Genomic DNA, 24,012 nt, shown 5'->3' with positions numbered 1-24,012 from the left:
ATAAGTGTAATAATAATAACCATTATGATTTTAAAAATCTCTAAAAATTCTTAGCTTACCTAACCTTATTCTACTTTTTAACTAAAGCAGACAAAACTGAGGTTTTTATTCAGTATTCATGAGGAAAACTAATTTCTACAGACATTTGGAATACCATAGCCCAATTGTAGACCTTTTTTCTGTATCTGGATCAGTACGTTTGGACATTTTTGCTGTTCTTGTATGTAGCAATTTACTGGGATAAGACTGTCATCTGCGTGGTTTGCTTGCAATTGGAGATGCCTTGCGTTTGCATTATGGCCTTGCGTTTGCAACATTTGCACCATTACTAGAAGTAGAATTCTTCGTAGCAGCTGCTCCTTTGCTTGCCATTTCGCTGTTTGAGGCAGAGGGCTGTGTACGTCGAGTGCTGTGTCTTGAACATTCAGTACTTGTGACGACCCTCAGTAATAGTAATAGTCTTTATACAGTCTTTAGCAGTTCTGTTTCCTTTGCGTTTATCCAATGCCGCAGTTGTGACCAGTGTCCATATTGCTTTTGCACAAACAGGTTGTGATTTTGAATAGAACAGGCATATATGAAACAGTCTTTTTTTTTTTTTCTTTCTTTCTTTCTTTCCTTGCTTGTTAATAGTAGGTCTTAATTGTCTTCGGGCAATAGTACCACAAATGGCTGTGAGTAGTACACCTACTCTGTTCTGTATTTCCTCACTGAATAAATTACCATGCAGTCTTAAATCTCCTTATTCTACCTTGTACCTATTTATACATCTCAATCTTACATAAACTTATACCAGTTTAACCCATATAAAGGCGTTTTCTATCCTACCTATATTTTGACTAATAATTATTTAAAATGCTTTTGATGTGTATATAGTAACATCCTATCAATACAATAAATGAATATAATTTTGCTTCAAACAGATATTAAATATCATTTAGGAATGGCTTTAAATATATCTAATTCCATCCAATATTATTTTATATGCAGCCATGTGCATATACAGTGACCCTGTTATGCTACAAATAATTATCTTAGACTTGTGACAGTCTTTATTAAGAGAATTATTCATCCCACTTAATAATCTCGGCCCAATTTGTTATAACGTGGTATACCATCCTGTATTAGATATTTAATTACTTTTGAAGCTTTTACGAAGGAAGCATAGGTAGTATCTATTGTGTAATATATAAAAAAAACATAAAATATTTACAAGGTATATATGCAATGATATAAAATATATCTCAGACAAATGTTTACATATATGTGATTAAGGTATATGAAGGGATGAGACAGTTCTGTATAATCACAGTGATGAGATGTGCTGTACACTGTTGTGGGAGTGTACATGTAGTTTGAAAGACAAGTAATGATTACTTGTGATGAAAGGGTTAATGAAAACCTTCCCCTTTCTTGTGAAACTGGAAAACTCCTTGAGGATTTGTCCATATATCAGTCTTTAGGGATGCTATGTAGATTTTGCTGGATAGCAGCGATGAAAGGGTTAATGAAGACCTTTTCCCTTGTAAATTGGAGTCTTTTTGGAGTCTTGCACCATTCTGTATACAGGTTGCCAGGATTACTATGAATCAAACAAAAATACATACAATGACTATCACAGATATTTATACAGTGATTTAACATAGCTTGCTATGCATTCTGTCCTATCTGCTGCATGTTATCAGGTACAGAATTTACAAATGTGTCTTTTAACGATTGAATAACAAACAAACAATTGTTTCTGGCCTGTGCCAATCTTTCCTGTCACATTGTGTGTCAATGACAGCACAATTGTCGCTGCAGATATGATGCAGGTTTAATTTGGAAACTGTGGCTGTTTGAACATCAAAGCAAACAATGGCTTCATTGGATCTAACAAGTAAAGGAATGATACTACCGTATTCACTTGTGACCATACTCCCTTGTGATGCAGCCTGGTCCCAGACTGTCTTTAACCATAGCGTTTGCTGCTTGGTGTGGCTCCTTAGTTTGGAAGAATCTTGGAGCTTCTGAAAAAACCTACTTTTGTGGGGAGAGAAACTTGTTAAACTTTGCCAAATATGTATTGCAGGTCCCAGGGCTTTCTGTCTTTCCACACCTGTAATAAAATGGTTATGGCACCAGGGCATAAAAACATTTTCATCCTGGTGATCCTTTTTGTCATTGTTAATTGGTGTGTGGTTTGCAGAATGACACTCTGCATGTGGTCTCTCTGAGAGCATGCAAACATTTGCACCATCACTAGAAGTCTCTGAGTGCTCTGTGGGGGTTACATAAGTTTGGGAACTTTGTTTGTAAACATGCATTCCTGAATTAATTTCATGGATTTTCCCTTTAAACATGTTTCCAGGTGAATACATTTCAAGGTTTGCAACTCTGGTTGCCATGGGAGTTTTCACCATGGGGAACTTCCCCACCCCTGTGTGCACTGTACTGCTGCTATCAGTGTTTAAATCTGCTGACAATTCACCTTTGCCTAAGGGCATAACAAATTCTTCATTTACATTGGGAACTCTGAGAGTGTATTCAGCAGAATACTCATAATCTGAGTTACAATGATCTTCCCCCTTACTAGACACAGTATAGGGGACATCTCCTATTGCTGCTACCTCCTTTACATTAATGTGCTGTCTGATGATAGACACATCCGGCACATTGCTACTTTCTTCCTTTACCACAGAGGCTGTTCTGCTGGTGGTCTGTGTGACCATAGCAGACTCCATGCGCTGCACATTGATGCAGTCCTGCAACATGTAACTTTCCTTAATTTTAGGATCTTGACTGATTAAGTCATTTCTGACTCCTGTAGACTCTGTGTACAGAGTTTCACATACCTCAACACTATTCCTGTTTGGTGTTTCTATCTCAGCTTGCTTGCTGGATGTTATCTCTTCATCAGAGATCTTGACAATTTGATTACAAACTGTCAGGCTTTTCGCTTCTGCCCCAAACTTTTTCTGTTTATTTTTCTGTTTAAGGGACTTAAATAACGAATGCATTTTTGCATTAATGGTCAGGCACGCCTTACGAAGACGTGAACCTGATTCTTCTTTACATTTCTGTTTGGCTTCTAGAGCCGCAGTTCTGCGCATTTTTCTAAATGCTACAGAAAACTTTTGCATTTTTAACATTTCAATGCTAAATTTATATATTCTTTGTTTTTAGTACTGAAGGTATCCTCTCCTTAAGATTGACCGGTGTCTTAAGGTTAAACTCTAATACCTGGTACATTTATACATTTATTTGGAAATACTCTTTTCCACTGTGCACATTTTCTATTCTAGGCCTTTAAATTCTTTATTCTCATTTGTAACCTATTCCACTGTGATCTTGTATTTTGCCAGCAGGCTTATAGCCTTTGGTGCTGCTTCCTAATAGATATTATGTTAGTTAAAATAACGTATATTGCACTAACACATTTATCCTAGGTTATACAGAATACAAAATTGACATTACACAATGGTAATAAATTTTCATAGATACATCCCCACCGTGATTCTGCAGATTTGGTAGCCAGCTTATAGCATTTGCTACTCCTCATAAATATTATAAATCAGATAATCAGATTCAGTAATAACAAGTCCCTTCATGGTCGCCAATATTGATTTATGGAATCTTATTTATGAATATTAATATTTAATATATCATATATGGTATTTAATATATGGATATATTTCAATTAATATGCATTTATCATATATATCTGCAAATATATTATGTCAGGCTTACAAACTAATTGGCTGATACATATATGCAGTCCTTATACATATGACTTATGAAGTTATTAAGTTAAGATTCCTTAAAGAGAGTTCAAGCTTGAATATTACCGCTCTTTTTATATGATTCTTTATTTACAGGCAGATCAAATCGTACAGAATAAGATATACACAGTAGTGATATATATACTAATTATAATTATATATGCTTCCTTCGTTACATAACATAAAACAACATGACATAAGTTTCACAAACAGTTTCAATTGCTAACATAAAATGTATACTTGCAAGTTAAAGATTGCCATCCCAAGAATCATTCCTTCTGCATGTTCTCCATGACTTCTCCTCCTGACTGACTTCCTTCCTTCTGTCCTTCTCCTCCTTCCTTCTCCCTCCTCTCCTTACTAACTCCTAACTACAAGTCTGGTCCTTTTATCTCATATTTTACCAATTCAAACTATCATATTCTCATAGTTTCCAATGGAATAGGTAATTATAGGTTTGTCAGATTCCAAGGTGTAATAAAACAAACATTGAACTGGGCTGTCGTGTCCTGTTCACGGAGGCATGGTGTCATAAAAGTGTGGTGTCCACACTGCCTTAAGCAAGTATAGTATTGTAAAATCTGGAATGTCTTTTCATCCAAAGTTCTGTTGTATTGACAAGTTTTCCTGGGGTCGGTTACACAATGTTTTATCAATGGATGTGATCTCTTTTCATAGTAGTTAATTTATACTCCCTAGCTTTTAACCTTCACTGGACAATAGACAAACCAGTAGATTCTGATCTACTGTAAGCACACCTGTGAATTCCAATGACCAACAGAGCTCTGTCACATACCTATTATCATTTATGGCCTAATACCTTTTCTCTACAATGACTCTTGATCTTACTGTAACCTCTCTGGCCTTATTTATGACTAGAGCAGAATAAACCTGTTCCCTACACTATTTTTTTTACCATCTTGCTGTAAAACACAAATATACAGTTAAATATATAAACACATACACAAACCTAATCTCTTAAATCAGCTAAACATTACCTCATACATTCAAACTTATTTCATATCTATTCCTTACTATATATATCCAGTATACTGTCCACTATGGTAACATCACCTATTTATAATGAATTATATTTTGATTCAGACAATATCCATTGCCCTAATATTATACTAAGTGCAGACAATTACCTATAAGGCAACACCATGGTTTCATAGATAAGCGATGTGGTATCGCCGACATGTAATTTTGGTTTATTTTTATGCTGAATTCCTTATCTTGTCGACGATACTCTCATACACAACTGATCAGCCTTCATGAGGCCGGGTACGATTGTTTAAGGATTATATATACATTTTTATATAAGCTTTTATATTTCTATTTTTGTTTCACTTGTGCCCTTGTGCACACCTCGGTAATACCACATATTTGTTTAGATTATATCTTGTGGATGGTCGCTGTCCTAGGCCCCCTGTAGGACCCCCACTATGCTGCATCCTCTGTCTCTTTGGACTAGGAGTCGGCAGGATTCCGCTCCTGTCCTTTTTGCAGCAGTCCTTTTTGTAGTATCCTTAACTCTATCCAATGTCAAAGTACTTGTCGGCGTGGTCTCCCACGCTACACTTTCTCTTTTCCTTTTCTTAACTTTTCCTGTTTTCTTACTTTCTCTCTTTGCTGCTCTTTCTTCATTGTCCCCAGAGTCTGCCGTAGGGAAGACTAATGTGAAGCAATTAGGTCCGCCTGATAATGGGGGTGAATGATTTACATGTAACTACCCTTAATGTCAAAGGGCTAAATGTTCCCGAGAAAAGGTCTAAACTCCTCAAATGGCTTAGAGATGAGAAAGTTGACGTTGCTTTTATTCAGGAAACACATTTCAAGATGGGCCACGTGCCGTCCCTAAAATGTCACTATTATCCCCATGTTTTCCTGTCTAATAACTCTTCTGGTAAGACATTGGGCGTGGCTATATTGCTGGCTCGCCACCTGCCTGTTCTTAATGTTGCTTCCCATAGAATAGCTGAGGGTAGGGGGTTGCTGGTGAAGTGTGATATACATGGTCAGCGCTTTTCTTTCTTGAATATATATGCTCCTAACGCTAAACAACCTTCCTTTATATCCTCAGTTCTAGATAACGTGGAACCTCTTTTGGAAGGGGTGGTGGTGATGGGAGGGGATCTTAATTGGACCCTAGATCCCCACCAGGACAATTCGAAAAAGATCTCCTGTAGACCAGAGAGGGAGCATAGGGTAATGAAGCGCGCCCTGCTCGACCACCAGCTGATTGACACATGGAGACTGACACATCCTACGGAGATAGATTACTCCTTTTTCTCACACCCCCATCAGACATATTCCAGAATTGATTACTTGTTTCTGAGCCACCAGCACTTACACCTCCTTTCTGATGCCTCTATAGGACAGATTGTGTGGTCAGACCATGCCCCAGTTAACCTCACTTTACGCTTGCCTCCCAGTACACAATGCCAATGGTCCTGGCGTTTTAACGACACTTTTCTGCAGGATGCAGACTGTAGGTCTCGAATAGACAACGCTTTAGATTCTTACATTTGTACCAATGACTTAGAGGACATTTCCAAAGTTTCAGTTTGGGAAGCTCACAAATGTGTCGTTAGGGGGGTCTGTATTCAGATAGGATCCTTCCGCAAAAAGCAGAGGGAGAAACTTCGGGGTGATTTATTGTCTAAAATACAATCTCTCGAGCTTCTACATAAAAAATCCCAAACCCCACAACATTATGCCGATCTCGAAGCCGCTAGGGCAGATCTAAATAAATTACTCTCTGATAGAGTTAAGTTCTCTTATAGGAAGTGCCGTAGTAGATATTATCAATGGGGAAACAAACCTGGGAAATTACTAGCCAAAGCACTCAGAGAACAACGTGCTCTTACTTTTATTCACACAATTAAAGATAGCCACGGCCAATCCCAACACCAGACACCCCACATCGCTAAGGCCTTTAGGGCATATTATTCCACTCTGTATAACCTCTCTGGTCCGACCGGAAGAATTGACAGGTTGTCCCATCAAACAGCCATAGCTGACCACTTACGAGCCTTAGACTTCCCCAAGCTATCCACAAAAGAAGTAGAAGACCTAGATGCCCCGTTTTCTACGGAGGAGGTTACGAAAGCTATTGAATCCTCTCCCAACGGCAAGAGTCCCGGCCCTGATGGATATACCATTGCCTATTACAAAGCTTTTAAAGAGAAACTAGTTCCTATACTCACGAGAGCCTTTAATACCATATCGGAACAATCGCCTTTCTCCACACAATCTCTCGAAGCCCATATTGCAGTTCTACCCAAGGAGGGTAAAGACCCCAGCCTTTGCTCCAGTTACCGGCCAATCTCACTATTAAATATAGACATAAAACTTTTTGCCAAATTGATTGCAAACCGCCTTAAACTATTATTACCTGGTCTGATACATGGAGATCAAGCTGGATTTGTCTTAGGCCGAGAAGCTAGGGATAATACCTCTAAAGTGCTCAACATGATTCACTATGCCGGCCAGTTTTCATCCCCATCAATCATTCTGTCGACTGATGCTGAAAAAGCATTTGATAGAGTGGACTGGGACTTTCTGACTGGTATACTGAAGCATCTGGGACTCGGTAACGCTTGTCTTCACAGAATCCTGTCTCTATATACCTCCCCGTCCGCTAAAATTAGGATTAATGGCTCCCTTTCAGATTCCTTTCCTATTTCCAATGGCACGCGACAGGGCTGTCCACTATCCCCATTGCTTTTTGTCCTTTGCATGGAAACATTAGCTCGAAGCATTAGGGCTAACCCGAGTATTTCGGGTTTGGTGGTAAAAGGGACTGAATACAAACTGGCTTTATATGCCGACGATTTACTTGCTATAATCACAAAACCGGTCACTTCTCTGCCAAACTTGATGGTAGAATTTGAGAAGTTTGGAGCCCTCTCTAACTTCAAAATAAATTATTCCAAATCAATCGCCATGAATTTAACTACTCCCCCTGATATAATAGAGAGCCTAAAACATGCTTTCCCTTTTACCTGGCACGATCACAAATTAAAATATTTAGGGGTGTTATTGACGAACGATCTATCCAAATGATTCTCTCTAAATTTTAGCCCCTTACTGGCTAGGCTTCGCCTAGACTTCCAGAAATGGAAGAAACTAAGATTGTCCTGGTTCGGCAGGATTAATGTCGTCAAAATGAACGCCCTCCCTAGGATACTATTCTTTCTCCAGACCCTTCCGATACACATCCCTTTGCTTTGGCTCCGAGACGTCCAGAATCTAATTCGTGCGTTTGTATGGGGTTGTAAGACACCCAGGTTTAAACACGACATTTTATTCAGGAGAAAACATCAAGGGGGGCAACAACTCCCACATATTCCTAACTACTACCACGCAGTGCATCTGAATAGGATTATGGAATGGACGCGTGCTAAAGACCGCAAACAATGGGTCTTACTAGAGGAGGGCTGTCTCCCACATTTTATTGAAATTGCACCCTGGCTTCCTACCCTTCCGAAGGTGTCACACCCCACGGTCTCCCCCACGCTCAAATTATGGGCCATGCTGAGATCCCAGAGCCATATATCCTCCAGATGGTCCCCTCTAACCTCCCTTCTTCATAACTCAGAATTTGCTCCAGGCCTTCACCGGACAGCTTTCGCTCCATGGGCGGAAGCCGGGATTTTTAGAGTAGGTCAGCTGGTGAGCTCGGGTAGGGTGCGCTCTTTTTCAGATGTTCAGTCTTCTTGGAACCTACATAGTGCTGAGTTTTGGAGGTTCCTGCAGGTGCACCATTTTATATCATCTTCTAAGAACCTCCCTGACATAACTAGGGATCTCACTGGGTTTGAAAGATTATGCACCTCTCCCAATTCTCCCACACATACTATCTCACAAATCTATGCGCTGATCATGGAAAACTTTTTTCCGCAACCTCCTACCTTTCTGGCTTCCTGGGAGAAGGAACTGTCAGGGCTACCTATGCAGATTAACTGGGATTCCGTATTTAAGAACGCTCAGGCGAGTTCCCTATGCTTATCAACATTAGAGACCCTCTATAAACTTATATATAGGTGGTATAGGACTCCTCAGGTTCTCAATAAAATGTTTCCCTCTCTCTCGAACCTGTGCTGGAGATGCAAAAACGCCCCAGGGAGTTTTATACATATTTGGTGGGATTGCCCTCTTATAACTCCATTCTGGGAAGAGGTTTTTAAATGCTCCGAACAGATAGTGGGAGATGAGATCCCGAAAGACCCGGATTTTTAGCTCCTCAATCACACTCTCGCAGGAACACACTCCTACAAACATTCCCTGTTGAGACATCTCAGCAATGCAGCAAAAGCGGTTGTTCCAATCCTTTGGAGATCCACTTCACCACCCTCGACTAAATTATGGCTCACAAAGGTCGATTACTTTTTAGACATGGAAGACCTTGTCTCTTTCTCATCCGGGAAAACTGTTAATTTTATAGCTACTTGGTTTCCCTGGTACGACTTTAAGGATACACCTTTGTATCGGTCCCACATGGCGACATAACCCCTCTCATATTCATACTCTTATCCATATCCATATTCATAAACGTACTCATATTCCGATTACGTTGTCTTTCTAATGTGCCTCAGCCCCTTAATGGGTGGAGACCCCCCTCTCCGTCCCCTAAACAACCTTTCCCTAATGCGCAGACCCTCACACCTGACTCTACCCCTCCTAATTATCCCTCTCTTTTTCTTTTTCCTTCTTTTCTTCTCTCTTTCTTCTCTTTTCCATTTTCCTATGCTGTTTTGTTAAAATGTTCCTCCTTTATAAGTTCTGATGTTGTAAGCGAAGCAGACAAATTATTTTTCTAATTTGGACGCCATATGTGTAGTGTACTGACATATATGACATGTGATGTTTTTGTCCCTCCTTCCTTTTTATGGAAAAGTATTGCTGTAATGTCTTGTCTGCTGCTTAAATCAATAAAAAACAGTTTACACAAAAAGAAAGTACGTCGCATGTGCGCATTGCGCCGCTTACGCATGCGCAGAAGTGCCGCTTTTTTGCCTGATCGCTGCGCTGCGAACGAAAGCAGCTAGCGATCAACTCGGAATGACCACCATTGTGGGATCAGCCCCAGCTCCATCGCCCCTTGTGGCTGACATACCTGAAAGCTCAATTCACGGGCAACCCAGTACAATATCAGCAGCCTAATACCTTAACAAGAACCCCTGTGCAGTGTATTAGCACAAATAGAGAATTCAAGAGGTTTATGGTGACTGAAAATCAGAGAAAAATACTCAATAAGTATATCCTGTGAAACACCTATATGAACTAATACCCCTGACGCACTTAGCCCCCTGCAGGGTACAGAATATAGGGATAGCAATCTGAGTGAGATACACGGAATGGAAGTCACGCAGCAGCTGTATATGCACACACACACAGTCACATGTACAATGCAGAAATTATGACATGCAATAAAACTGTACTGGACTAGTAATATTAAGTAATACGGAGTAAAGCTATACAAATTAATAGATATATCAATTCACAGTAAAACACTGGATGTATATCACAGGGAACTTGTACTATATTACCCTGAATAAATACACTGTTTCTTAACTAACACTGTCACCAGACATGTAGAATACTTAAGTGTCCTGTAAAATGCACAGCGTTGACATGCAGGCGGCTTTACAGAGGAGGATTTGCCCAAGCAGTCCCAGTATCAGCTCAGCATGTGAAGATGGCGCCCAAATGCTGATAGGGAGTGAGGGAGAGAGATGCAGCTCCAGGGCGGGAACATTTACTCTAAATGGCGGCCTGGGGCTGGGGGAGGGGCTACAGGTCAGAGCCTTATCCCCTTGCTGGACTTCACCACCGGGTAATGTGGGTCATAGACAAACGGTTTTTAGTAAAACCGACCTGTGCTCTTGCCCTGGTGGTCTAGTGGGGTCCCTGTACTGCCACAGTGTCCACACCAGTGCGCGCAGTCCGCCTCCTACCGGCCGCGCCGGATTGCGATTTTTAGCGGGTCCCGTCTGGGGGACCCACTTACCTCCTCCTGAAGTGCGGCCATGCGATCCTGGAGAGCTGCGGTGGTGTGTATGTGCCTGACTGAAGAAAACCGGAGCCTCCGCTGTAAGTACCCGGCAACCAGGGCGCGGGAGTATACAGAGCCGCTGGGGGAGGTGATGGAGCTGCAGCAGGAGATGTCTGACTGACATCTAACAATAACAGTGTCTCTGCTGCAGCCCTTGAAGTCTACAAAATTCACTTAAAAAAGCTCTTCTGAGGGCTACTTGGAGTAGCCCACCTTGAAAAAGACTTCTACAGTCGAAACGCGTTGGTGTGAGGGCCAGGACTACTAGGGACTGACTGGGACGGTACCTACTAAGGTGAGAAAATCCGGACATTAACAACTTACATTTTCACCCGTGTACACCCCCCTTTCTTACCTAGAGTCCATTGGCAGTTTTATGTTATTTTAAAAGTCTTTGTGCAATAAATTATTTTTGTGTCATCCCATGACACCCTACTTCGTTTTTTTCATGCATAAAATGAGAGGAATAGAGTCCGGAATAAGGAACTCCTAGAACCAGCAGGACCACCCTAAAGATACCATTATATACAAGTGCCCGCATTGTATAGTGTGAGTTGGGTACGCCCACTATTCTTTTCATCTATTTTTATCTGCATGAGTGTGACCATGTATGACAACATATCGACCTAAGAAAAGATACCTTTATGTGTTTTTCACCTTCCTGCATGGATGTGAGTATGGTACGCACTCCCCCATTAAAAGTGATAAGTGTAGAGGAGCGAATTGCTCTTCAGTAATTACCCACTTCACCTAAAAACCTACTACACTATCAACCGTTCCATCTCCTTTTTCACTCCCGAGGATAAGAACCATAAAGGATCCTGTCTGGAGGAAGAGGAGAAAAACACACGAACACCAAAGATACCTTTACGCAAGGGGTACATCACGTCTCTCACGTGAGTACGGTACGCAACCAGTAGTTGCCACTTCCTTTAAGATCTCTCTATTAGTCTAAGACGTCATTTCCAACACGCTTACTATACTATCAGCGGCTATCTCTGTCTCTTTGTCTCCAATCATTGAGGAAAAGAACTATCCTGTTATCCTGGACGGAAGTACAGGAGAAAATCCGGAGAACGAATATTAAAGACACCCTATAGAAGAAACACACCACGGTCCAACGGGACTGAGGATACGAATCTACCCGAGATCCAATTTGGAGAAGTGGAAATAAAGACATATGAAGAGTGGCCTAACAAGTATCAACGACATCACAGGACATAATTAAGTCAACCAACTTAATTGAGGAACCGTCCTCCCATCAGAGACTGTGTACCGTTTACCTCTCATAGTACAGTATTCTCAGACGAGCGCAGACGTGATCTCTCATTTTTTTGTGTAGCCCTGCCTGTTGTCTGCCTGCACTGCAAGCACCAACTACAAAACTGAGCTCCTGTGCACGGAGGCGGGGTTATAGAGGAGGTGGCGCTATGCATTCTGGGAACAGTCTAAGCTTTTAGCCTGTTGGTGCCTCGGATCAAGATCCTACTCTACACCCCGATGTTATTCTCTGTGGATCCCCAGTGTACCCCGCAGCAGAAACTGCTTTGTTTAATATATCAAATTAAATGGGACCATTTATTTTTTCTTTGCACTCCTATTGTTAGATGCAAAACCAGTCAGTACTTACAATGACAAAGGCACAAAACTCACAAAAGCCATGTCATCAACAAGTGAGGCAGAGATAGAGGAAATTAGGAAAATCCCTTATCAGAGCTGTTCCAAGTTTAATGTATGTAAGTATTTGAACTCATCCCCACACCTTGCATACTGTGAGCTGCATGAGCCTATTTGTCATTAAACCTGAGAAATAACACTGGACTGCAGTTAAAAGGATCCTAAAGTACTTAAAGGGTTCAACTTCCTTAACCACTTGCCTTGCATGGTCGCATCAGATGCGACCATGCCTGCAAGTTCTTTATCTGACCTGGTGCACAGGATGCGACCAGTCAGATAAACAGTGTTAGCAGCGGCAGGGAAGGGAAACTTCCCTCCGCTGCTGCTGCCTCCCTGCACTCTCCCCTACTAATTGCTGTGCTGACGATCATTGCTGATCGGTCAGCATGGCAGGATCCCCCCCCCTCCAGCGGCTGCAGGCAATAGCAGCTGCTGGGGAGTGTAAATTATTCCCCCCCTCTTCCCCCCAAGCCCCCCCTGTGTACCTGGAGGCTATCCCGGCTTTCAAAATGAAAGCCGCGATGGTCGCAATGTTTCCTATGTTCCCGTCGATGTTTCAGGGAAATTTTTGTATTTTTTTTTTAACTAAAATCATTTTGGATAGGGTTAAATTCATGTTATTCACCTAATTCACTCATTTAAAAAAATTACAATTTTGGAGGTTTTTTTTTGGGGGGGGGGGGGGGGGGGAATTGTCAGCTAAGTGGTTAAAGTTACAGTTTTCAAAGTTTGGACATTCCACATTGAGATCTTTCTGTGATGCACAGTGGTGCTGAGGGGGAGGAAGAGCAGGTACTAATTACCCGAGCCTAGGCCTGATGGAGGGGCCTGGCGGGGGCCTGGGTCTGTTGCCTCCTCCCCCTCTTACCTAAATGCAGCAACTGCAACTCTTCTCCTCAGCCCAGTACACGGTGCTGTGTGCTGGGCTGCAGTGTGACCAGGGCATCAGAAGCAGCCTCCACTGCCTGTGTGGGTGGGGGTAGCTATCACACTGATCACGTGCCCCCCCTCCTGGATTTTCTCCTGGCTGAGGGGCTCACCACAGCCTTTGTCCAGCATGAAGCACAGCTTGGCGGAGCTTAAAGTACTATTTTTTTTGCTATATTTTTTTCAAAGGGGGAGTGGCCACACCTCCTGCAATTAGGCCATGCCCCTGAATAGCCCCTGTGCTTGGCCAGGCTCTCTACTGCCCTGTAGATACCGACTGGGGATCAGATAAGCAATGTTGGTTTGTTATACATGGGAAACCTGTTTGTACTAGCAGGCACAGTCAGAGGTCTCCAACACCTAAAGAACTGTTAAGACCTTACAAATATTGGTCACTGAGTGTCTACCCCAGATAAAACTGGTCTGATCTTTGTGAATTATCTCCGGCAGAATGATTTTATTCTATCTGCTAAAAGTTTGGTGAATAGTTTGTAATCTACATTGAGTAGCGAGATAGGCCTCATGCAATAAGTTTTTATTAAGAGACCAAGGGCAGGTTTCAAGCACTGACAATGCCACTAATGCAGTGGTTCTCAACATTTCTGGCCAGGGGACACCCAGGAGATAGACATTTATAGAAAGCAGTGTCCTAGGGATCTCAAGCCCCATGCATCACAGTATGACCATGATAACAAAATGAAAGAGTGTATGCCTGTATCCGTGTAAAGAAAGCATGTGGTCTACAGATTTATTGTCCCGGAGAGGTGTGCGCCTCAGCAGTGCTGCCCACAGAGACCCCCGAGTACAGGGTATCCCAGTAGCTGCCTGAGGAAGACACCGTAGAGCTGGAGACTAAAGGGTACACACTAATAGATATATCTGCAGATCAATTGATCTGCAGATATATCTATGGACGGATCGAGCAGTGTGTTGAGGGGTGGTCTTCAGTATGCCGGCTGTAGGGATCCCGGCGCACAGTATACCGGCGCCGGGATCCCGATAGCCGGCATATCGACACTTATTCTCCCTCGTGGGGGTCCACAACCCCCCTGGAGGGAGAATAAAATAACGTGGTAGCGCGCCACCGTGCCCGCAGCGTGGCGAGCGCAGCAAGCCCGTAAAGGGCTCATTTGCACTCGCCACACTATCGGTATGCCGGCGGTCGGGCTCGCGGCGCCGGTATGCTGGTCGCCGGGAGCCCGACCGCCGGCATACCATACTACACCCGTGTTGAGCATACACACTGCCCGATCCGTCGGGGACTGGCGTCATGAACTGGGCGGGCGTGTATGCACGCCCGCCCAGTTCATCTGTCAATCACCGCCGGCCGCCGCAGCATGTGTACGGGCGGTCGGCCGACCGCCCCGTATACACACAGCGACGCGCCAATATATCGGTAGATATATTGGCCGTCGGCTGTGCTGCGGGGCCGACGCGATACGTCTGTGAACGACGGAGTTCACAGACGTATCGGCCGTACACACTGGCCGACGGTCCCGCGATATATCGGCCGTTCAGGAGAACTGACGATATATCGACCAGTGTGTACGGGCCTTAAGGTGGTGAGCCTCTCCCCTGACAGCCACCTCCTCGGATCTGACATCAAGTGGCTGGACACGATGGTGGAGGCGTGGTGTGAGCTGCAACAACTGGGCTTGGCGGACTTTCCCCTCTAGGTGAGTGGGTACCAAGGGGAGAGAGCACTGGAACCGAGTGCCTGCAAGCTACCCTGCTGCTGAGAAGCCCCAATCTTGCCACCCTCTCCCCTGCCTGTTTCCCTACCCTGGGGCTGCTTTGTATACCCAGACATCGGTAAGCCTTTTCTCAATCTACAGCCAGATACCCACAGTGCATAGGGAAGAGGTGCAGCATGGGCAATACAGTCTGTCGAGCTTCTGTAGTGGGATCAAATTGTCAAAGGGCTGGCAGTTTCATCCATAGGGCCCGTCAAGCTTTTTAGTTATGTTTTAATCCCTACTAACCACTTGTCCCCCATATCTGCTCTCAATAGTTAATTTGGACTTTCAAATTGCTAAACTCACCTCTATGCTAGCCTCTATGTTTTGTATACATGATTTAGCATTTTACTATATGCCTTTTGCCACGGCCATCTTAACGTATTCTAGGGGTCTTTCAGCAAGGGCAGGCTTGTCCCCACGGGCTTGTGCCTCGTGATCTTCTAGAGAGGTACTTAGAGAATCTGCCTAGCAGCTCTGATTGTGAATTACACACAATCAGAATGGCCATTGCAGCCAGACAGTGAAAGATGGTCAGCATACTAATTGGTGAATGGCTGGAGCTATCCACCAATCTGAGTACTGACAGCCATTCACTGTATGGAAGCATGTGGAGAGACAGTACAGGACCACAGGAGGGGTGCGTTATGATTTTATTTTATTTTTTTATTCCCATATATGAGTAGGCAGAGGCCCCAGTTATTTGCTTTGCCCTGGACTTACAATACTGGTAAGACAGCCCTGACTTTTGCAACATATTAATCTACAACTATAATTCTTTTTTATTCTCTACTGTCCACCTCAATTATGCCTTTTCTATGCAACATCACTCTGCATGTTACTGCTATGAATTGCTCGTCCTGCCCACTCTAATCCCAGATGGCTGCCTTACATTGCACTTTCGAGGACAGGATGAGCAACTCATGAAATTATTAATGCAGGGTCAGCGGCGTAGCTAGAGAGGAGGGGACCCGTGTGCAGTCTCCGTGTGTAGGTTGTTAGCGCTCTGAGCACTAGAGACTCTGGCACAGTGCCAAAGTCTACAGCGCATGCGCAGATCTCTGAAAAAATGGCATGGCGCCCATTTTTCCAGAGACCTGCGCATGCGCTGTGTGCCAGAGTCTCTACTGCTCAGAGTCCCTAGCGCTGAGAGAGCTAACAGCGCTGCCGGCTACAGGACGGAGAAGAAGGGGCCCACACACGGACACGATGAACACCAGAAAGGTAAGTATAGAAGAAATAGGTGCAGTGTGTGCACCCATTATAGATCCGCCACTGTGCAAGGGGGGTGTATGGGACTCAGGGTCGACACCAATTAGGTCGACACCCATTAGGTCGACGCCCATTGGTAGACAGTGGCTAGGTCGACATTAGAAATAGGTCGACACACCCATTAGGTCGACATGAACAAGGGCGACATGAAAAAATGTCACCATGAGTTTTTTTATTTTTTGTGTCGTTTTCTCCGTCAAGTGACCGGGAACCCCCCATTTGTGCACCATGTCAGAATGAAACGTGCCTGTTTCTGATGTGCATGCAAGGTTCTTGCTGAGTATTGTATTTCTTGCATTGTGTCATCAGTTCCAAGCGGGTTTAGCATGAAATACCTATTGACATTTAAAATACAGACAAGGTCAAAATACTGACATTTAAAATGTCGACAGGTCAACAAGTCAACACAAGTTTTTCATTTATTTTTTTGGTGTGTATGTTGACATAGGTCGTCATGGACACATGCTTCGGGCACGGTGCCTCGCTGTGCTCAACACACTATTATATTCCCTCTCCAGGTCCACTGGGATGGTAAAGTAAGAACAAATCGATTTCAATGAAAAAATCATGAAAAACTCGTGTTGACTTTTTTACATTTTAAGTGTCAGTATTTTGACCTTGTTGGTATTTTAAATGTCGGTATTTTGACCATGTCGGGATTTGACTGTCAGTCAATGGTTGTCGGTATTTTGACCGTCGCAATTTTGATTATAGGTAAATTGACCGCATCCCGTTCCAAGCATTGCCTATTCTGCCCGGTGTGCATAAAATGGCTGCCTTACCTGGATCCTTTACGGGTAGGATGAAAAATCCGACAACTAATTAATCAAACTGGCTGCCACACCCATTGTTGTATCTCTGTGTTCTCTGTATTCCATGCCAAGCTAACCCTTGTTATAGCGTTCATGGATTCTGTACTGTATAATGTTAATTTTATATAAGTGCCTTGTGTCCTATTGAAGAAAGATGCTAGATTTATAAATTATGACATACACAGCCAATCAGCTATCAATTTGCATATTGGAGCTGATTGGCTGGTGCGTTTATCACCTGGCATTTATCACTGGTTTATAACTTCCTTATGTCTTCTCCGGGTTAATACATCTGCTCCACAGTGACGTGCGTCTAAACATTTTATATAACAGCACTTTCGGGCTGCCTGGGGGGACTCAGGTGGCGGAAAATGTTTGAAAACTACTGTACGAATCGAACAGCTAATAATCAAATACTATGTTGGCAGTACCGAAAATCAGTATGGCACCACCAGACCAGTGGCCTAGATTATCAACACAGATGTGTATACAACCTGAGACATACTGTACCAGTAGGGTTGTGGCTGCTCCTCTAGCCATGGAACAGATGTGCTCAGGGCGAGCAGGAAAATAATGATTCCCTTATATAGAAATTGCAGCAAGCGCTTATAAATGACAAAACACGCATACAGGGCCTGTAGTTACTGTATATCCAAGACACTGCAGGGCAGCCGGAGCCATACACCCAGAGTACACATCTATGTTGTGACCGGCCTCCAGATGGCCAGTGCATGACCCCTGGAGGGCTAGGTGATAAGTGCACGACTGCAATAGGACAGTACAGCGGGAGGCGGTGTAGGGGCCGGCGCACAGGAGGAGGAGAGTACGGGTAGCAGTAACATAGGGATGAGAGGGAGGCAGGAGCTGCTGCTGGAGACTGAGCACCAGGGGACATTGCACGCAGCATACAGAGGGGAGGAGGGAGAGCATTATAAATATTTATATACGCTATATATCATCGCTGTCGCGCCAAGGACAGGTGTCTGATCCCACCCTGGGAGCACCCTCTCCAGTCTTCCCCATCCCCGTTACAACGGTGCCGCTGCCATTTGCAGGAGCAGCCTCATTACAGCTGTGCACACTGCAAGAGACATGAAGCCCTGCGAGAGAGTCGGGAGGCGGCAGCACATAGTGGCTGGGGATCAGCAGGATGCGGCCGCGGGAGGGGAAGCCGTGGAGCCGCCTTGCTGTGTGGGACTGGCTGCAGAGGATCTCTGGGAGGAGTGCATGAGCACTGCCGTACAATTAGCCCTCAGATCCGGCCAGGTGAGCCCCTGTCACCGATGAGAGCACACAGGATGGTAGTATGCATGGTAGTAAGAATCCATACTGTACCCATACAGGCACATTCTTATCTTATTTCCGGAGTGAATCTTTGCAACAAATGCATAACATATAATTAGGTCACATTACACGATTAGTAAAACAAGTATATTTTCTATAGGCCTGGTGATGAGCAGCAGCCTCTGTGTGGGGCCGGGCCTACATCTGTGGCCCCCAGCTCTTTCCTGCATTACTGTCACGTGTTACTGTTTGCTGCCTGTAATACTTGTTTAAAATGCTTGGAGTTATGTTATAGAGCATATGCAGCCCTTCCATTAACGGGAGATGTACTAAGCCTTGACGAGAGATAAAGTACCAGCCAATTAGCTCCTAACTGCCATGTTTGAAAAATGGCTGGGTTTGAAAAATGACAGGAGCTAACTGGTTGTGGTTGGTAGTTTTATTTCTCTCCAATTTATCACTTTCCAAGGCTTAGTACATCTGCCCCTTAAGTAGCTGTCCAATATATCTGTATAATGGGGAAATATCTGCAGGACCATTCAGCGCAAAAAAAAAAGTAATGCAGTCTATGTAAAGCCATAGCGGAGGGGCAGGGGGGAGTCACGGATGTAATTATGTGTAAGTTGAGTTATATTTATAAATACATGCTCATGTACTAATTATAAACAGTAGCGCATGGGACTTCAACCTGCGGCCCTCCAGCTGTTGTGGAACTACACATGCCCTGCCTCACACTTAGCTTGCCTTACTAGTTCCACAGCAGCTGGAGGGTTGAAGACCCATGCTGTAGAGCAATTTAAACCTGCTTGGGGTAGATATAAGGATATCCTTACAAAAAATGTGCGATCACATAGGGTTTGAAGTTATTATAAGGGGAAGACTAGATGGGCCCAGTGGTTCTTATCTGCGATCTAATTCTGTGTTTCTAGGTGTACTGAAGATTTCTGGGTATTAGCTATGGAAACTAACAGCATTCCGCATATAGTACCAAGCACATGTACTTCTTGTCATGATATTCCATTGTCCATTTTTGTGCTTTTCATGTGGTTTTTGTATTATTATTAATGAAGCACGGTTACATTTTAAAGGCCATATTGACAAAGTGATTATACAATTAATGGAATTTAACAGACTGTTGAGAAGGTGATGGCCGCAAAAGTCTCTCAAGGCTTTAAGGGCCATACACACTAGACGATATTTGCATATCGTTCGCATCGTCTAGTGTGTATGGCCCACCAATCAACGATACGCGCTCATTGATTGTAGGTCGGCTGTCGGCGGTGCAGACAGCTCAATGTGAGCAATGTTCACTCGACGATGTGAACGATATATCCCTCATCACGGCATGTGTGTACGGAGCCGCGATGAGCGATGTCCACAATGTGACATTGCTCCTCCTCCTCGGCAGCGGCTGTGGCTCCCTTCCCGCCAGCGGCTCCCTCCCCGCCAGCAACTCCATTCTAGCTGAGCCGTGGAGCTGTGGAAACAATATTGTAACTGTTGCTGATCAAGATAACCTGCCCCATGACCATGATATATGTGTCACCAGCCACAGCACTTTATCCTATTTTATTTTCTCTGACGTCCTAGTGGATGCTGGGGACTCCGTAAGGACCATGGGGAATAGACGGCTCCGCAGGAGACTGGGCACTCTAAAAGAAAGATTAGGTACTATCTGGTGTGCACTGGCTCCTCCCCCTATGACCCTCCTCCAGACCTCAGTTAGATTTCTGTGCCCGGCCGAGCTGGATGCACACTAGGGGCTCTCCTGAGCTCCTAGAAAGAAAGTATAGTTAAGGTTTTTTATTTTACAGTGAGACCTGCTGGCAACAGGCTCACTGCATCGAGGGACTAAGGGGAGAAGAAGCGAACCTACCTAAGTGGTGGTAGCTTGGGCTTCTTAGGCTACTGGACACCATTAGCTCCAGAGGGATCGCACACAGGACCCGACCTCGTCGTCCGTTCCCGGAGCCGCGCCGCCGTCCCCCTTACAGAGCCAGAAGCAAGAAGGTCCGGAAAATCGGCGGCTGAAGACTTCTGTCTTCTCCAAGGTAGCGCACAGCACTGCAGCTGTGCGCCATTGCTCCTCATGCACACCACACACTTCGGTCACTGATGGGTGCAGGGCGCTGGGGGGGGCGCCCTGACCAGCAATATTAACACCTTGGCTGGCAAAACTGACACCATATATAGCCCCAGAGGCTATATAGGTGTAAATTACCCCTGCCAGAATAACACAAAAAGCGGGAGAAAGCCCGCCAAAAAGGGGCGGAGCCATCTCCCTCAGCACACTGGCGCCATTTTCCCTCACAGCTCCGCTGGAGGGATCGCTCCCTGGCTCTTCCCTGCAGTCCTGCACTACAGAAAGGGTAAAAAAGAGAGGGGGGCACAAATTTAGGCGCAGTATTATATACAGGGGTTAAAGTGGGCCGGAACGGGGCGGAACTGCGTTCCGTCACCTCTAATTGCAGGCGGAACCAGTTCCGCCTCCGTCCGGCCACAGCATCAGGTCACGGCTGCATTGTAAAGTTTGCAGCGTCCGCCAGCCAATCCCGGCTCGCGGACCAGCTGCAGATCCAATTAAAAGAAGGGGCGGCTATTTCAAAAGCTGGCGTGAGCCAATCACGGCTCGCGGACCGCCAGCCAATGAGAAGCTGCCTAGTGGCAGTTTCTCATTGGCTAACAGTCCGCGATACGTGATTGGTGCGCAATCGGCGCTAGATTCAAAAGCGCAGCCCCTTCCCCTATACGGATACTGGGACCGGCAAATCTGTCTCCCCGCAGCACAGCGTAATGGGACCGCCGGAGCCCGTGACAGTGGGTCCCCCCGCACACATGCATAGGATCATAGGTGTGCGCACCCCCCACACGTGCCCTACATTTATTGCTGCACATTCCTGTGCCCTTCTCCTGCTGCGCCCGCCGTCAGGTTATGTGAGTGAGTGTGCTTTCATTATTTAGGCATACATGTTTCTCCAGCGGCACACAATAAGGACAAGAGTTGGCTTTAGTCACTAAAGCCGACTCTTGTCCTTATTGAGTTCTGCTGGAGAAACATGAGATATATATATATATGTTTACTTATTTAATGGTGAGCACTACTGGGGGCATTCTGTAAGCATGTGGGGCGGGCAATGTGAATAAGATTGTGCTACAGTGAGGCATTACTTTGAATTTGGGGTACTTTTGTGTGGCCACGCCCCTTCCTTATGAAACCACACCCTTTTTTGCGGCACGCGCGCCTGCGGCGCGCGCTAAGGGGGAGGGGTTGTGGGGAAGATGAGTTCCCCCACCTCTCCAGGACCACTTTAAGCCCTGATTATATATATATATATATATATATATATATATATATATATATATATATATATATATATATATATATATATATATGTGTGTGTGTGTACACACACACACACACACACACACACACACACACACACACACACACACACACACACACACCTATAAGGGAAAACACTCTTTATAGGTGATATCCCTGTGGTATATAGCGCTCTGGTGTGTGCTGGCATACTCTCCCTCTGTCTCCCCAAAGGGCTTTGTGGGGTCCTGTCCTCTGTCAGAGCATTCCCTGTGTGTGTGCTGTGTGTCGGTACCGCTGTGTCGACATGTATGATGAGGAAAATGATGTGGAGGCAGAGCAAATGCCTGTAAATGTGTTGTCACCCCCTGAGGGGTCGACACCTGTGTGGATGGACTTATGGAAGGAATTACGTGACAGTGTCAGCTCCTTACATAAAAGGTTTGACGACATAGGACAGCCGGCTACTCAGCTTGTGACTGTTCCAGCGTCTCAAATGTCATCAGGGGCTTTAAAACGGCCGCTACCTCAGATGGCAGACACAGATGTCAACACGGATACCGACTCCAGTGTCGACGACTATGAGACTAGTGTACCCTCCAATAGGTCCACCCGTTACATGATTGAGGCAATGAAAAATGTATTACACATTTCTGATAGTACCCCAGGTACCACAAAAAAGGGTATTATGTTCGGTGAGAAAAAACTACCAGTAGTTTTTCCTGCATCTGAGGAATTAAATGAGGTGTGTGAGGAAGCCTGGACTTCCCCCGATAAGAAATTGATAATTTCTAAACGGTTATTGGCAGCGTACCCTTTCCCGCCAGAGGATAGGTCACGTTGGGAAACATCCCCTAGGGTAGATAAAGCGCTTACACGTTTATCAAAACAGGTGGCACTACCGTCTCCGGATACGGCCGCCCTAAAGGATCCTGCTGATAGAAAGCAGGAGGCTACCCTAAAAGCTATATATACACACACGGGCATTATATTGCGACCAGCGATTGCATCAGCATGGATGTGCAGTGCTGCTGCTGCGTGGTCAGATTCCCTGTCGGATAATATTGATACCCTGGATAGGGACACTATTTTGCTGACAGTAGAGCATATAAAAGACGCTGTCTTATACATGCGTGATGCACAGAGAGGGACATTTGCCGGCTGGCATCAAAAATAAGCGCAATGTCCATTGCCGCCAGAAGGGGGTTATGGACTCGGCAGTGGTCAGGTGATGCCGATTCAAAAAGGCACATGGAAGTTTTGCCTTATAAGGGGGTGGAACTGTTTGGGGATGGTCTTTCAGACCTCGTTTCCACAGCTACGGCTGGGAAATCGTCATTTTTGCCACAGGCTACCCCACAGCAAAAGAAGGCACCGTATTATCAAATACAGTCCTTTCGGCCCCATAAACACAAGAGGGCTCGAGGCGCATCCTTTCTGCCGAGAGGCAAAGGTAGAGGGAAAAAGCTGCAACATACAGCCAGTTCCCAAGAGCAAAAGTCCTCCCCCGAGTCCGGTAAGTCCACAGCATGACGCTGGGGCTTCACAGGCGGATCCGGGTACGGTGGGGGCCCGTCTCAGAAATTTCAGCACACAGTGGGCTCTCTCACAGGTGGATCCCTGGACCCTTCAAGTAGTATCTCAGGGGTACAGGCTGGAATTCGAGACGTTCTCCCCCCCCCCCCCCCCCCCCCCCCGCCGTTTTCTAAAATCTGCCTTACCAGCAACTCCCTCTGCCAGGGAGGCAGTGTTGGTGGCTGTCCAAAAACTGTATTCACAGCAAGTGATTGTCAGGGTACCCCTCCTTCAGCAAGGGAAGGGTTACTATTCCACAATGTTTGTGGTACCGAAACCGGACGGTTCGGTGAGACCCATCTTAAATTTAAAATCCTTGAACATATATCAAAAGGTTCAAGTTCAAGATGGAATCGCTCAGGGCGGTTATTGCGAGCCTGGACGAGGGGGATTACATGGTCTCCCTGGACATCAAGGATGCGTACCTGCATGTCCCCATTTACCCCCCTCACCAGGAGTACCTCAGATTTGTGGTACAGGACTGTCACTATCGGTTCCAGACGCTGCTGTTTGGGTTATCCACGGCACCGAGGGTCTTTACCAAGGTAATGGCAGAAATTATGATACTCCTTTAATTATCCCGTAC

The 24,012-nt window shown here is 44.9% G+C and overlaps 2 protein-coding genes across 2 annotated transcripts in view; one reads left to right on the top strand and one right to left on the bottom strand.

Moving 5' to 3' along the window:
* Positions 1–24,012, bottom strand: part of MPPE1 (metallophosphoesterase 1) — a 296,325-nt gene that overhangs the window by 252,295 nt on the left and 20,018 nt on the right. The window lies entirely within an intron of this gene.
* IMPA2 (inositol monophosphatase 2) overlaps positions 18,035–24,012 on the top strand; it is a 112,867-nt gene continuing 106,889 nt past the window's right edge. The window contains exon 1 of the mRNA XM_063923448.1: positions 18,035–18,511. Coding sequence (XP_063779518.1) covers positions 18,338–18,511 — 174 coding nt within the window. The 5' untranslated portion in view covers positions 18,035–18,337. The remainder of the gene's footprint in view (positions 18,512–24,012) is intronic.

Source organism: Pseudophryne corroboree, chromosome 5 (assembly GCF_028390025.1).
Source record: "Pseudophryne corroboree isolate aPseCor3 chromosome 5, aPseCor3.hap2, whole genome shotgun sequence".
NCBI classification, from domain to species: Eukaryota; Metazoa; Chordata; class Amphibia; order Anura; family Myobatrachidae; genus Pseudophryne; species Pseudophryne corroboree.
This window is presented reverse-complemented; position numbering and strand designations above follow the sequence as displayed.